The 15,357-nt window shown below is 35.5% G+C and overlaps 1 protein-coding gene across 1 annotated transcript; it reads left to right on the forward strand.

Moving 5' to 3' along the window:
• LOC135598321 (glutathione reductase, cytosolic-like) lies at window positions 1–15,357 on the forward strand. The gene is made up of 16 exons (XM_065091919.1): window positions 1–421; window positions 953–1,017; window positions 1,355–1,424; window positions 4,002–4,073; window positions 6,188–6,391; window positions 8,674–8,747; window positions 8,843–8,926; window positions 9,646–9,733; window positions 9,841–9,922; window positions 11,228–11,301; window positions 11,594–11,701; window positions 11,840–11,904; window positions 13,930–14,043; window positions 14,380–14,479; window positions 14,694–14,747; window positions 15,116–15,357. Exons 1-16 carry the CDS (start codon window positions 281–283, stop codon window positions 15,197–15,199), a joined length of 1,479 nt encoding a protein of 492 aa, XP_064947991.1. The 5' UTR covers window positions 1–280; the 3' UTR covers window positions 15,200–15,357.

A 15,357-nucleotide genomic window follows, 5' to 3' on the forward strand; every position in this document is an offset into this window, starting at 1 on the left:
GATAGATAGGTTTGGAAGATACAATGGAAGCGATCGTATCGTCTCGAAATCGAACTGTTGCCTATCGGTGGAAGTCCAGTTTCGGTTTGCCTACTTCGCAATCGGTGGATTTGGTTGACGGAGTGCCGATCGGGTCGGGATCGGGATTCGTGCCTCTCGTGCTATTCTTTTCCTTTGGGTAATTCTGCGTTGTCTCCGAGCATCTGAATCCATTTGATCACGGTCTGAAACATTCTTGAGAAGTTCGTCTGGTTGGGGTTGGAATCAACGGGGAATCGTCATGGCGCGGAAGATGCTGATTGATGGAGAGCTCGGCCAGACCATAGAAGAAGAGAAACAGTATGATTTCGACCTCTTTGTCATCGGGGCTGGAAGCGGCGGCGTTCGAGCTTCTCGGACTTCTGCTTCCTTTGGAGCCAAGGTCAGGGATTACGACTATTTTTGCTTCCCTTTTCTTTTTCTTCCTTGCAAAAATCTTTACTTTGTATCTTTTGTGCGTTTGGGGAATGATTTATCTCAAGAGAGTTTTACAATCGACGGTTTGGCTGGTCTTTAATCTGTATGATCGTGAAAACTAACATATAGTATGTGAATGATGATTTGTTAGCTTAGAGAGAGATCCCAGCTTTGGATAGCTGTAACCAGTGTGTTGTGGTCACGGTCCAATTATAGCAAAAAATTATTATCTGTTTTGCATCTGTTGGTTTGCTTTTGTTAATTTCGATATTTACTTCGTGGTCTGTGCTTCAAAGTGGGATTGCTACTCGGCTATTGGAGGAGATTATTCTTTGGGAAGTAAATCTATTGACTTTGCACATACATTTATTTGATTTCAAGTCTTCAGTTTATTTGACCTGTTTGATACGATTTGGTTCATTAGTTCAGACTTCTTCTGGGTAGGTTAGTAGTTGATTTGAATTTTCACATGCCTGCTTGTAAAATCATGATGCAGGTTGCCATTTGTGAGCTTCCTTTTCATCCCATCAGCTCGGAAGTCATTGGAGGAATTGGTGGAACGTAAGTTTGATTTTTGCTCCTGCTTTCATTTGTTTGGTTTTAGTATAGAAACTCTAGTGATCTTTTGTCTGTTCCGTGTGTGTTTGGTTTCGATATATAAACTTTGGTTCCTTCTTTTGTGGTTTTGATATAGAAACACACACGTGTTTGGTTTTGTTACAGAAACTCCAGTGATTTTCTGTCAGTTGTGTGTGCCTTTGGTTTATAGAATCTTTGTGTTCTATAGTCCTATCCATAGCTTATGCTTGCTACAACTGTTCTATTTTTTCCTTTTTGATAGGAAGGTTTTGGAAGCTAAGAAATTGCACTTTCTGCTCATAATTCATATGATTTTCAGGTGTGTTATACGTGGATGTGTCCCTAAAAAGATTCTGGTTTATGGTGCACAGTTTAGAGGTGAATTTGAGGTATGATCTTGGCCACATATTTAAACTGCTCTAATTTTAACCCAATATTATGCTATTCAGCAAATTCTGGCTTGTGAGATGTGACTGCAAGCATATCCTATATCTCTGCTCCCTGGCAGTAATTCGAATAGGAAGCTGCTTCAGGGATTTCTGATACCTATGTTCTTTGTATTCTATCCATAAATGTACACATGCTCCCAACTATTTTCATCACTTTATTTTCTGGTTACTGTTAACGGTTGCTGTTTATATTGTCTGCTGGTTTAGGCTTCTCTAGTCCCGAACTCCTGATGCACTATGGGATAAAAATATTTTTGGACCATTTGGCACAAGCATATGATCTTTTGTGTGAAAAAAAGATGAATGATTGGTGCTCATAGAATTTCACCATTATTGAAAAATTTAGGGAATCATATGTAATTTTCTTCCATGGGTGAATTGTTCTGTGGTTTATTTGATTTGCGAGATTATCAGTGTATGGATCATTCCCAAATCATCAACAAATTAGATGAACTATTTGTGAATGTCATAGATAGATTTGTATGTCACAATTAAAGTTACAATTTCAGCATTCATGTTTCCCATTTGTTATTGTACTTCAATATTTATTATTTGCAGTTTTCACAAATATTTACTGAATTAACATTTTTTTCCACACAATAAAAAAATTGACTGTGCTAACCTGATGCTGGATGTGAAGTTTGTGATAATGGTTCTTGCGATCGATTGAGACCATTTCAAGGGTGCTCTAGTGCACAACGCTCACATCATTTGGGTCTCGGTCTAGGAAAAGTTAATATATGCAGCCTTAATTTTATAAGTAGAGACTATATTTGTGACTCTAATTCTATTCATGTTGATTGCAAAGGAGCAAATTTACCATGACCCCAACTCCCAAGGCACATCAACTAATTGGCCATTATCAGTTCCTTAAATATTTTTTGGCCTAAATTTATTGAACCCTGGTAATATTTGGGAAAGAACCATCATTTATCTTATGATTTGAGTGTAGGGTGTAACTTTTTTGTTATTTATATGCTACTTGTTTTAATCCTTATACCATGTTCTATAGCATGAGTTCTACACTTGTATATTATTGAATCTGCTGTCTCTTGTGTTTGATCAAAAATGCAATTGGTCTCTGTGTTGATGTGTTGATTTCTTAGAGGTTATGCTTTTTAGGTGAAGAACTGCTCTTTTTTAGGCTTGTTTGACAGGTATGCCATGTATGCCATGTAATGTTTGTCTTTGTTTCTAATTTCTTCAATGTTGCAGAATGGTTAGATATGTTAATGTGAGATTTCTTTGTATGGTTGGGATATTGGATTTGGGAGGCTGGTTGTAGGCTGCTCTAGTCTCGGTTATTATGTGTCTATAATCGTTGCCTTGACTACAGGATATCGTTGTATTTTCCTGCAAATTGTCTAGATTATCATGAATAATTTTGACATTAGTTATGTTATGCCTTTGTCTTTTTCTGGGCATGGCCACAGTGATATCTTTTCTGGCACACCTCTTTGTTTTTGTCTTTTTTTTTGTTTGAGTGGGTGTTTTCATTGCTTGATCCTTCTTCACATAATTAAAATTTGAAGGCTAAGTTTTGGTAAAGCTTTTGCTATGTCCTTGGTTCTTCATAAGATAAACAACAACAATTTGTTATAGGTGCAGAGCAAGGTTCGCCGTACCGTACCGTACCGGCGTTTCGACTCATGCTCGGTATGGTACGGTACGGGTGTACCGAGTGCGCTACAGTGTTACTGTAGCACTGCTACAGTGCGGACCGGTACAGGGCGGTCCGCGTACCGACAACTTGTCGGACCGGTACGTACCGCCCGTACCGGGCGGTACGGCTCGGTACGGCAAACCCTGGTGCAGAGGCTTAACGAAGCACTATCTTCTAATACGTGTCATGTATTATTGTAGTCATGGTCATGATTGTTTTTTTGGCATGTCCTGTTTCCTGCAGCTTTTATAATGTGCTTTTTATTTTCTTGGGGAACAATGGGTTTGCCTGCTAGCTATGTGTACCTTTCTTATGAAGGATTTAACAGAAAGGTAGAAGAAGTTATTTGGAATTGAATCGTGTTTGCGGTGGCTTGATGCATATGTTTGGAGTAGATTTTTGCAAACTAGTTTCTCTTTCTTTCTTTTCCTCCAGCACTGGCTTCTAAAGTGGTTCTTTAAAAGGATATTGCGACATTTTTTGTTTAAATTTAATTTCTGTTAGTGGGGTGCTGCATTATATATGTGATGCCCGATTTATGCTTTTGGTCTTAAATTTCAGAATATACTGACTCTCAAGGAGGAAATGGGAAGAAAAATGTTTTGTTTATATGCACGGCTGCAGATAGTGAAAACAAATACACCAAAACTAGTTTATTATGTACATGAAATCCTTCTAGTATGACTGATAATTTTGGTTTTCATTGTTCTGCAATCAAGGATCTTGCAATATATGACAGTTATACTTTCATGTTCTCTATTTTCACCTTCTGATGGAAATTCATTATTTACCTTTTCGGACCACAGTATATGATTTTCGATGCTTAACATGTCAAGGTGGCCTTTGCTTTACAGGATTGTAGAAATTTTGGGTGGGAGCTCAGTGATCAAGTTGACTTTAATTGGAAAAAACTTTTGCACAATAAGGTCAGAATAAAAAACTTGACTGATGCTCTTATTATTTTGCTTCCATTCTCTGTTCGCCTCCCATTAGGTGGGGATAGTCTATGCATGCAGTCCAAGGTTTTAGGATTATTTTGGATCCATATCCAGCTTTATATCTATTAATAGAGTCAATGGTCCATGCATTATTTTTTCATGGGCTTCAGGAGTCTTTATCATCAATTTGATAGGGCTGGTTGATTACAGCTCGAGTCAGGACAGAAGTCAGAGATGGAACAGAACTGGCTGATCGGTTCCTTGAGTATCTTTTTTGTTTGCCCATTATTAACTGGGTTACTAAATAATGATATGAAAGCATTTAGTTCTGGACCATACTGGTCAATATGATGTAGTATTCACCTGTCCAAGTATCCACACTGAAAAATATAAGTCGGTACCATTACAATAGCTTTTATTTTAATTTTTTTAATATCTTTACCATAGTTTGTCATTTCAGTTTGTATCGATGTATCGACTGGCCATTGATACAATATGTACCGACATACCGACACATGATATGATAGGGCATACTAGTATGCACTGCCCATACTAGGCGATATGTCACGGTATGACAAACTTTGATCTTTACTTGAATGATACTGGGTGGTATTAGTCAGTATTACGCCCTGGTGTACTGGTACCATTCCAGTCTGGTAGGTTACTGAAATGGGTGAACTTTGAAACCTTGCTTAGATGCTTCTGTTCTGGAATAGTTTTAGTAGTTTTATAGAATTTTCAATGTTTCATAAGGAATAATACTGTAATAGGAATGCCAGTTTTGTGGTTTATTTTGAGAATACAACAGAACTTTTTATCCTCTTTCTATATGCCACTTCTATTTTCCCTTTTTTTTAAGGCAACACTGATTTCTCCTCTTCTCTGTATTTCTTTGTATTATTAATATCTGCTGTCCATGATGTACACTCACTACATTTACAATTTCAAATTAATGGTTTAACCTTCAGATAGCTAATCTACATTAATATCTCTTTAAATTAACATTGGCTAAAGGAAGCTATGAATCCTCTTTCGCATGTATGTATATGGTTTGCACCCTTTGGCCACAACATGATGTGTAAGTAACCATGAACCAATTTCACAAATAGAATTGACCTTACAAATTTGAATTTACTGTGCATAGGTGTGCATTATCATTTCGAATCTTGGCATACAGTGTCAAGTGAGACTGTGTTCATCCATGCCACTTTGTCATCTTTGTGCATGAATTTCATACCAATGAGTATGATTGTAACCCTTGATCGTGGTTTTATCCAGATGCATGAATTCTGAAGTAGCTTTTTACTTCATCTAGAATTTGGAAAATAATGTAAAATAGCTTGTAACAATTAATTGGTATTTGGATTTTCACCAGAATGGCAGATTTCATAAGAGTCAATAACTAAGCTTCTATAGCCTTGAAATTATGTTTTTCTTGTATGTAAACCTGTCCGGCCAATGACTCATCTTCTTGTTACCAATGGAATTCCGTGGCCATCTTCAATACAGTTAATGGCTTAGATCAAACTGCATGTGGTGCCATTTCTGTAGCATTTGCCTGTGGCACTTTGCAACATGACCTCAGAAGTTTGTACTACATTAAAGTTATTTGAAACTCTATTTTTCTGAAGTTTTATTTGTGGTTCTTTATGGATTGTCAACAACGAAGAAAGACTAGGTTGCATGTACCTCTCATGTGTATTATGCTATCTGCAACATGGCACTTTGTTAATGTTATTTTCATTTGTGGACTTTTTCATATGTCCCAGTCCCACTAGGTGCTGGCTTGTAACATCAATAGCTACACATTCATTCTATTGTGGACTTTGACATACTTTTTTGAATCCTGTCAATTTGATGAACTTTCTCCCTTTACTGCTGAAGTTTGCTTAACGTAATTCACATATGCTTTGATGATATGACCTGCATGTTATCCTGTACTGATAGTTCTGTTTCATTACTAAACTATCTCTGATGTTCGTGTGTAGATTCAACTGGTTATGGCTCCTTGGAGACCAAAATATTTGTTAAATAGACTTGAACATTATATTGTAATCATCTTAATTAAGAACTTACTGATCTCTTCTGTGATTGACATACAGACACAGGAAATCACTCGGTTAAATGGAATATACAAGAGGTTATTATCAAATGCTGGTGTAACAATGTTTGAAGGAGAGGGCAAGCTGATAGATGCTCATTTAGTAGAAGTGACGCAGGCGGATGGTACAACGAAGCAGTATTCAGCAAAGCATATATTGATTGCCACTGGTAGTCGTGCTCAGCGTGTAAATATTCCAGGAGAGGTTTGTCTCGTTATATCTTTGTTTTTGACAAAATTGTAACATATAATTTTTTTAATAGGTACTTGCGCTATAAATAGTCCAGTCTGATATCTAAATCATTAAATTTTCTTTATCTGCATGTGGTTAATGTCTGATGTTATTGTTTACTTCTCCTTGTATGAATATAAACAGCTTTTAGTGAATGTGAGTCATGAGCATGCCATGTGTTTCAAGATTAGTGCTATTAAGATTTTCATAATGATAATTTTTTTATCATAGGCACAATCCAGAGTTTAACATAGCCAAAATTTCTTTTACAATTTGCATTGATGTGATCTTTGATATTAAAGCCTACATCCTAACTTATATGACTGCTGGTCCTCTTGCATGATATGTTCATACTAGTCATCTTGGAGATGGTATTGAATTGTAGCTCACTCTTTATACTGATGTAGTTTACATTTGCATACCTGCTGCTTAACTAAAGTTACTAAACAATTTATTATACACATGGATATACTTTGCATTATACCAGCCTAAAAACAGTAACTGGTAGTTCAGGATTGTAGATTTTATCATTAATTGAATTATGAAGCACCCTGAGTGCTTAAAAAATGAAAAAGAAATTTGTGGCTTCTTACCTATACATAAAATTCACCAAAATGGATATACCATTGATGTTTGGTAGAGTATATCCTGACTTAAATATTAAAATTTAGATGTTTGGTAGAGTATATCCTGACTTAAACATCAAAAATTAGATGGTTGGTTTTATAATATAAGGGACTGAACTTAAGTAGGACATGTCTCTACTTTGGAAATGAAAATTTTCTGAGGTTTATTACATATGCAGAATGGTAATTCTCCTGACCCTTAAAGTTTAAAATTCTATGGTATAATATAGATTCAACCAAGGTTCGTCGTACCGTACCGTACCGTACCGGCGTTTCGACCCGGGCTCGGTACCGGTACGGTATGGTATACCGCTCGGTACACCCAGGTGTACCAAGCGGTACACTCAGGTGTACCGAGCACTGTAGCAGATGTGCCTCTCAACTTTAAATTATGCCGATTGATTGGTAATCACTTGATGCAATTTTCACGAGACAAGGACATATGGCTTTTAGTTTTTTAGCGTTTTAAGGGTTGTACAGACATTTTGACATTGTCGATGACTCGATTCTCAATACTCTAATTCTGTAGTTGAGCTCCTTTGCTTTGTGGATTTGCAAGTTTTGATGCCTATATATTTCTTGTTTCTACATTTTTTGGGTATGTGTTTGCATAAACAGAAGAACTGTAGAGAGGATGAAATTAAATATTTTAGGATATTGATATGTAAAATCTATCAAAACCTTTTCATGATTTTCGCTCCTAGCAAATTTTGTGTCACAAGGTGATTAAAGCTAAACAAAAATGTAGTCGAGGAAATTGGTGTCAATTGTATAGGATCGTGTTAATGAGTTTGGTGTTACTAGAGTCAACTGTGCCAATTACTCATCCATTGGCCACATGTAGCTTTACTTCACAACAGCTATTTGAGGCTGGCCATGTGCATCCTTTCCCATCATTGAGCTCTGTGTAATGTGTCATATTTAACTAAATCTTAGTGCATATAAATATCTTTTTATTCTATTGTTTCTAGTAAAGCCTATTCTAGTCTCCCTCTACCTCTCCATGCACCATTAAGTCTTCAACTCTAAATTGTACATCTACCATATTACCGATGACCGTTTCTAGTTCAGCTCATGGGAAGAGTCCTGAAAATGTTTCTTATATTAGAAAAAGAAATGTCCAAATGTTCTTGAAAATTCTTATTCCCGTTGGACCATTTATTTAGTATACATTAAATTCATGGATTCCTCTTCTTTATCAAATTTATTAAATCTTGGTTAATTGTATATGATTCATGGTCACATGATTCATATCGTTGTCCGTTCAGTCACTTTAAATGCCATATCTGAAAATGTGATCGGATTTGGAAAATATTTTTTATAAAGTAGATGCCAAGTTCCTCCTGTATGCCTTCTGGTATGTTAAGATAATGTGAGCCACATTATCTGCTTTCAGTCGATTCTAAACTGCTTTCAGTTGTCGCTGATCTTTTTGCCATGAAGTTGTTTCTGTGACATTTGATAATTGTACATGGTATTAGTCCTTCAAAATATATTTTGAGCATGTAAGTTTAATATGATTGTTTTATAGGAGATAAAATGTAGGATAAGGGATTTGTTAGTTTACTCGAGCCCTTATAGGTTTTTATTCTTTGCTGACATGCCCTACTTTTTATATTTGCATATCAGGAATTGGCTATTACTTCTGATGAGGCATTAAGCCTAGATGAGTTACCAAAACGTGCCGTGATACTTGGTGGAGGGTATGTGGATATGCCCCACAATATTCATTTTATGCATAAAGCAAATATTTTTGTGTACATGTTGTTTTTTCCTAACTCGATCTTATCTGTTTCAGATATATTGCTGTTGAATTTGCTTCTATATGGCGAGGCTTGGGTGCAGAAGTAGACTTATTTTACCGCAAGGAATTGCCTTTAAGGTGTCATTTACTTATATACCTATTCTGGCCATTTATCTAATATCTTCTCTTTCAAGGAGATTTAACCTTTGTTGTTTCTGAAGAAAGAACTAAATATTACTTGAAGCATACCCTTTTCAGCACTAAAGAAGAAAATTTTAAAGATATGCTTTTAATAGGCTGTCGTCATTCATCACTTCTTCATAAAATGTTTGTACAGTCTCATTAAACTGTACCGAAGACAAACTGCTTGTAGTTTTAGGCTCTAAAACTATTCAGTTTTTTTAGACAAATTATTGCAGAACACCAGCATATTTGGGCACATCTGGAGGTGGTCCTTCATTTCTTGTTTGCTAGAAAACCCTAAAAGTACTATATATTGTTTGTATTAACATCTAAAAACAACATTCCTGTTCAATTTTCTTCTTTGCTATAGAAAACACATTGCATAAATGCCACAAATTGTTAATTTTGATTTTTTTATTATCTTTGAGCTATTAAAAATTTAAATGTTCTCCAAAAGCTGGATGATAGATCATCCTATTTGGTTAAACAATTTCTAGACACATCCATTTGTTCTTTCTGTATGACAAACAAACATCTATTTTCTAAAATGTCTAAGTACTTGATGTAAACTTCTTAATATTTCTTCTTCTTTGTGCTATATCTAAATTAATGTATCATTCTTTCTTGTGATCTTGTAGTGTGTAACTGTTTCTGTTTGATCCTCTTTTTTGCAGGGGTTTTGATGATGAAATGCGAGCTGTTGTTGCAAAAAACCTTGAAGGAAGGGGCATAAGATTGCACCCAGGAACAAATTTATCTGAGGTTTAGTTAACCTAAGGAATATTTATTAGTTTGGTCTTACAGTATTACAATTTCACCCTTCTGTTCTTTCACTCTAAAGCTGTTCAACTCTCACCATTTCATATTAGTTGCGGAATGGTGAAGATGGCATAAGAGTTCTGACTGACCATGGAGATGAAATTACTGCAGATGTTGTCTTATTTGCAACAGGTAAGAAACTGTTCCATTCTTATTGTGTTTAATTGGCATTCATAATCATATCTATATGTTCTAGGGTTCAGAAACATGACAACTTTTTTTGACATGGTTTTCAAATTAAAGAGATTGTTCTAAACTTTGCTTAAGGTAAATGTCAAACAGCAATTTGGAAACTTCACTCTCTACTGAAACTCTTTGGACTTCTAAAATTTTATCTGTATGATGGGAATACTTTCTATTTTCATGAAAAAAAGCATGCTTAAGCCTATAGTACATTAGGAACTCAGTTATTTGCATCAGTGTAGACTTTTAGTTTGCAACAATGTTCTGAAACATTTTTTTTACCAGTTCAGTTAGGCATATCATGTGAAGAATTATGACTTGAGTTGTATCCATCATGGAGAAGTAATGCATGTGCATCTTTTCATTCTCTCATTCTTCTTTCGGAGACTACCAGCTTATGGATTAGATGGTGATTTGATCCTTAAATGTGGATAATGTTAAGATTCAATAGAGTAGCTGTGGTGGTGTGCGAGGATGCTAACTTATACACTTGATGCACGTAGAATAAGGTTGGTTACACATCTATGATAGCCATGCTCTGAAATTGTGCTTTTATGTTTGTTATATGCATATTATGTGATCAGTTTATGCACACAAATTATTATGGTGCTTAGGTTTACTCAATTTCTGTTTTCCATAATTTACATAATATGATCTTGCAGATAATTTGACATCTTAGCTTGCTCAGTGAGCCACTGACCATCTGGGGTAATGTTTGAAGCTTCAAAAGGAAGTAATTATCATATAATATTCATTTTGACCTGAATAATGATTAAGGATCTGTATGGTGAAAGTCATGATATCGTTAAATGCTGGAAGGACCAATTATGTCCCTTTTAGAACTAACCTTCACATAGAATGTCAGCATAGTAAATCAACAAAATGAAAGTGATGTTATTGAAAGGCACTAGTGAATGGAACAGTGTAATGAATTCGAGTGCTGGGTCTGAAATTAGAGATAACATTGGTAATTTATATAATTAGCAATTTATAAGCAGGGGTTGATATTGTATTGTGTCTTGGTTTCCTTATAAGCAGGCAATGTTAGTGATATAATCAAGTCCTTTTCTTTGTCAGTCATATCTTCTAAGGTTTGATAAGCATAGTGTTGCACCTGATCCAGACAGAACTAGGATTCTGAATATCCTTCAGCCATGTTTGATGAAAGATGCTTTTCCTTTTTCTTTGGCATAGCATGACTGAAATGCATATCATTGTGGCCATATCCTACTGATGTCTTATTGGGAAATGCAGGTCGGCTTCCAAACACAAAAAGGTTGAATTTGCAGGCTGTTGGTGTTGAGGTTGATAAAACTGGAGCTATCAAGGTTACTTGCTTTTCAATTCTTTTTTGCCATCTACACTTATTCTTACTATACAATGACATAAAAGACATGTTTGATTGTTTTTTGTTTTCAAAGTGAAGTGTTGGTTTTGGATCCTTAAATTAGCTACTATTAAAATGTGTTCTTTTAAGTTTCTTGTTTGCATAACTTGCATTTTGTGGGACCATGCCTGCAATGACAGTATAACCAGAAGGATGTTGGTAAGACTTATGAATTTATAATGGGATCCTTCACATTTTCGCTAATTGTTGTCATCTTCTGTCGTCATTTCTAGGTAGATGAATATTCTCGCACGACAGTTCCCAACATATGGGCTGTTGGTGATGTTACAAACCGGATGAATCTGACTCCTGTGGCATTAATGGAAGGAACTTGCTTTTCCGTAAGTGGATTATCTATTCTTATATACATTACCATTTTTTATCTTCTGTTCCATACATGGATTGTTTCTTCTTATAGCTACTACTGATCTTGCAGAAGATTGGCTGTAGCAATTACTGATATGTAGTTATTGTTGCAGAAAACTGTTTTTGGTGGACAGCCAACTAAACCTGATTACATTAGCATACCCTGTGCTGTGTTTTGGTAAGTCTGTTCCTTGAGCATTACTTCTTTGAAGTCAGTACCTTCTAATTTGGGATGATTACAGTTGCATGTGATATTACTCCAAAACTTTTCCATGTTCTGCGACCTTTGCTTTTGCTATCTTTGCTAATGACTTATAAATTTGGAATCTCTATGGTTGTTTTTTCTCACCAAATCTCCCCAGTGCAACTCATCTTTCCGTATTTGCTTATTTTTTTATTTTTTTTAATCTGTTATCACTGAACTGCAACATACGTGCAAAGTACTTGACCTTTTTAGAATATGTAATTTTAAAGGCATTAATTTAACATTAAAGCCTGTGAAAATCATCAAATTAGTCATTTTTTTCAATATCTTGTGTTTATGTTTGAAGAACCTGGGTTTGTAAATAGTTATTAATATGATATATTACTGAACGATGCTTGGGAGAAGCTTAGTTTTACTTGAATATTGATTTTTTTTATATGTTGTTTGTATTGACATCATACAAAATTAATAAAAGTCTTCATTTAATGTAGCTTCTTGCTATCTTCTCAAGATAATTGACACACTATGTTATATACCATGATGAATATGTCAAAGATGTGGTAATGAATCTTAGAATTTGACTGTAGAACAAGGGGATTGACATCCACCTTAAATTGTTTAAGAGAGAACATCATGTTTCAAGGAAATTCATGCTCTGTTTATTGGGAAGACCTTAAGAGAAGAAGGATAAAGATCGAGTTCAACTGAAAAAACAGACTTATTACAATCAAAGAACATCGTCATACTAAAACATCATAGAATCTGACTATGCTAATTATTTTTTCATGCCTTATAATATTTTTCACTATTATTTATTGTTGTAGCTATCATCTGCATGTCCTTTGAACATCCATTTATCTTGAATAGGAAACAGTAAGAGAGTAAAAATCAGTTATTTAGGTTCACTGGTAGAACTAAGGCAGTTAGTCGATAGCTGGCCTTGTAAGGCAGAGATGATGGTAAAATAAGTCTAAGGTGGGTGACAGCAGAGGCAGAAGCAGAAGTCATGTTAGGGGAACTTAGGATATTTTTGTCAGAATTTGAGTGGACTAGGAGGTGGAGGCTAAGGTAGGGGATGGATGACCTTTGTTAATTTAGGGCAGCAACTGAAAGTATGGTACTATGATGCAAGGAGATGAGACAGCAAGCCAGCAATGATTAGTGTCGTATTGATGTATACTGAATTTTGGCTAGAAAGTTATCAGCTTGTGTATATTCACTTTGCACTCTAGCAAATTAAGCTCTAACACGAGCTACAACCGCTTAATCTATGTCCAATTAGATTGAATTGCATCATCTCAGACCATTATCGTGGTTGTAGTTTTAGTGGCTTGGACACTTGCAGCTAACCACACCACAATAGACCTTGGTATCCACAGCTGAGCTATATACCTCCCAGCCAAATAAAACCCATCAGCTGCATTTGGTTCACAATTATGGAGGGTTCAGTTGGTGATATATTGGTTTAACCTGAATTGACCTGGTTAAAGAAGTTTAATCTTGAGAAGTCAGGATAAGAAAACCCATCTAAACGGTAGGCTAAAGTTATTCCCATCCTCTTTGCTAATTTATATAACTCATCCTTTAGCAACTGAAACAAAAAAGAAGAGAGGGTTGCAGTTAGTTTACCAGGTTGACGTTCGAACCTTGATAAAACCCTAATCAAACAGTGTTAGTGTTGACTTTGCATGTTACTTCAACCAAGCTGCATCCACTAATCTCATCATAAATGGTATCAGCTCTTCATTTTCACATGATACTGTTAATTGATTAGGCCACTTTTTGGGATTGTATATTGCTTCCATGCCACTACAGTTTTTTGGTCTATGCTTTTGCAATGAGTTCACTTATAGCACTGCTATATTTTTTTGTTTTCACATTGTACTATTTTAAAGATAAATCTGATTAAATTTATTGTTATTCAAGGGGCTGTGTGACTTATCTTTTCTCAGTTTTCTGATGTAAGTTTTGACATAATGTGTTATGCTTGTTTGTTAGCATTCCACCACTTTCAGTAGTAGGTCTCAGCGAGCAGCAGGCTCTGGAACAAGCAAAGAGTGATATTCTCGTTTACACATCTTCGTTTAATCCTATGAAGAACACTATCTCTGGGTCAGTGCAGTCTCTTTTTGTTCTCAAAATAGATGAAATTTCCAGTTTATAATATGGTGCTCCAACAATCTGATCATGGTATCTCAATGTTCATTTCTTTGCATGGTTTTCATTAATAACCTATGAAATATATGAGCTGATAGTACTAAACCGCAGCGGTTGCCATGGAGTAATGTGAAGAAATACTGTGTTTTAGGAATCTGTATATTCGTTTTTTTCGTGAATGTGCATGCTTGTCATGGTCTGATTGTTGTGACCCAGTTTGTGGGCAAAGCTTATCTTTTATTTTATGCTAGTGCCAGTCTCATTTAGTTTTTCTTATGTTTCATGTTTCAGAAGGCAAGAAAAGACAATCATGAAGCTCATCGTTGATTCTGAGACTGATAAAGTACTTGGTGCATCCATGTGTGGACCAGATGCACCTGAAATTATGCAGGTATGTCTGACCAAGCATAACCTGTGTAATTGATATAAAGAATCTGCACATAATCATATGAAAATTTTCTGCTGAAGTTGTACCTTTTTTTTCTACAAAAATTACACACAGAGGTTTGTCTTAAACCTTCATATTCAATGATGATCTTAAACCTTTATATCATTTTTGCATTATTTTCACTAATAATATGAGTTCTTTTGGTTGCTATGTACAGGGTCTTGCAGTCGCACTCAAATGCGGAGCAACTAAAGCACAATTTGATAGCACAGTAAGTCAAAATTTCAGTCATTTTCATAAAAGTTACCCATATATTAAATCGAACTTCTACTCTGACCTAAGGCATGGAGCTTTTACCACCAGTTCCATGTCATCATTCATAAATGAATAATCAATCTTTGATCAATCCAGTTGTTAACCAGAAGCAGCAACTGTTTGGTTTCCACATTAGATACTTAATAGAACTTCCAGGTTTCCAGAGAGAAACATTTTACATTTGTGACAATGGCCTTGCCTTTTTGGATAAATATTTGAGTGAGATTTTGATGAAAGGAGTTGAGATGCAGCAGAACAATATACTAGTTATATGCATATGTTGACATATGTTATATAACCTGAATGCTATGCTTGTTATGTCAGGTGGGAATCCATCCTTCAGCTGCTGAAGAGTTTGTAACCATGCGGTCCATCACAAGACGCGTCGCAGCTGGAGCTAAACCATAGGCAAATTTCTAACTGTAAGCATGAATTATCAAATGAAAAATAAAGCATGGTATGATTCAATGCAGCCACTTTGTTGTCCTTCAAGAAAACCTTGCTAGAATTCTTCTCATATTTTGTTTGGATCTCAATATGTTAAATAAGATTGCATTGTTGAACTC

Source organism: Musa acuminata, chromosome BXJ2-1 (genome assembly GCF_036884655.1).
Source record: "Musa acuminata AAA Group cultivar baxijiao chromosome BXJ2-1, Cavendish_Baxijiao_AAA, whole genome shotgun sequence".
Taxonomy (NCBI): domain Eukaryota; kingdom Viridiplantae; phylum Streptophyta; class Magnoliopsida; order Zingiberales; family Musaceae; genus Musa; species Musa acuminata.

Bases quoted from the DNA above. Each gene is read 5' to 3' on its own strand.
- LOC135598321 (XM_065091919.1), top strand. From the start codon at position 281: ATGGCGCGGAAGATGCTGATTGATGGAGAGCTCGGCCAGACCATAGAA. The intron at 9,734-9,840 runs GTTTAGTTAACC...ATTTCATATTAG, and splicing joins CAGGAACAAATTTATCTGAG to TTGCGGAATGGTGAAGATGG. The intron at 14,044-14,379 runs GTCAGTGCAGTC...TTCATGTTTCAG, and splicing joins ATGAAGAACACTATCTCTGG to AAGGCAAGAAAAGACAATCA.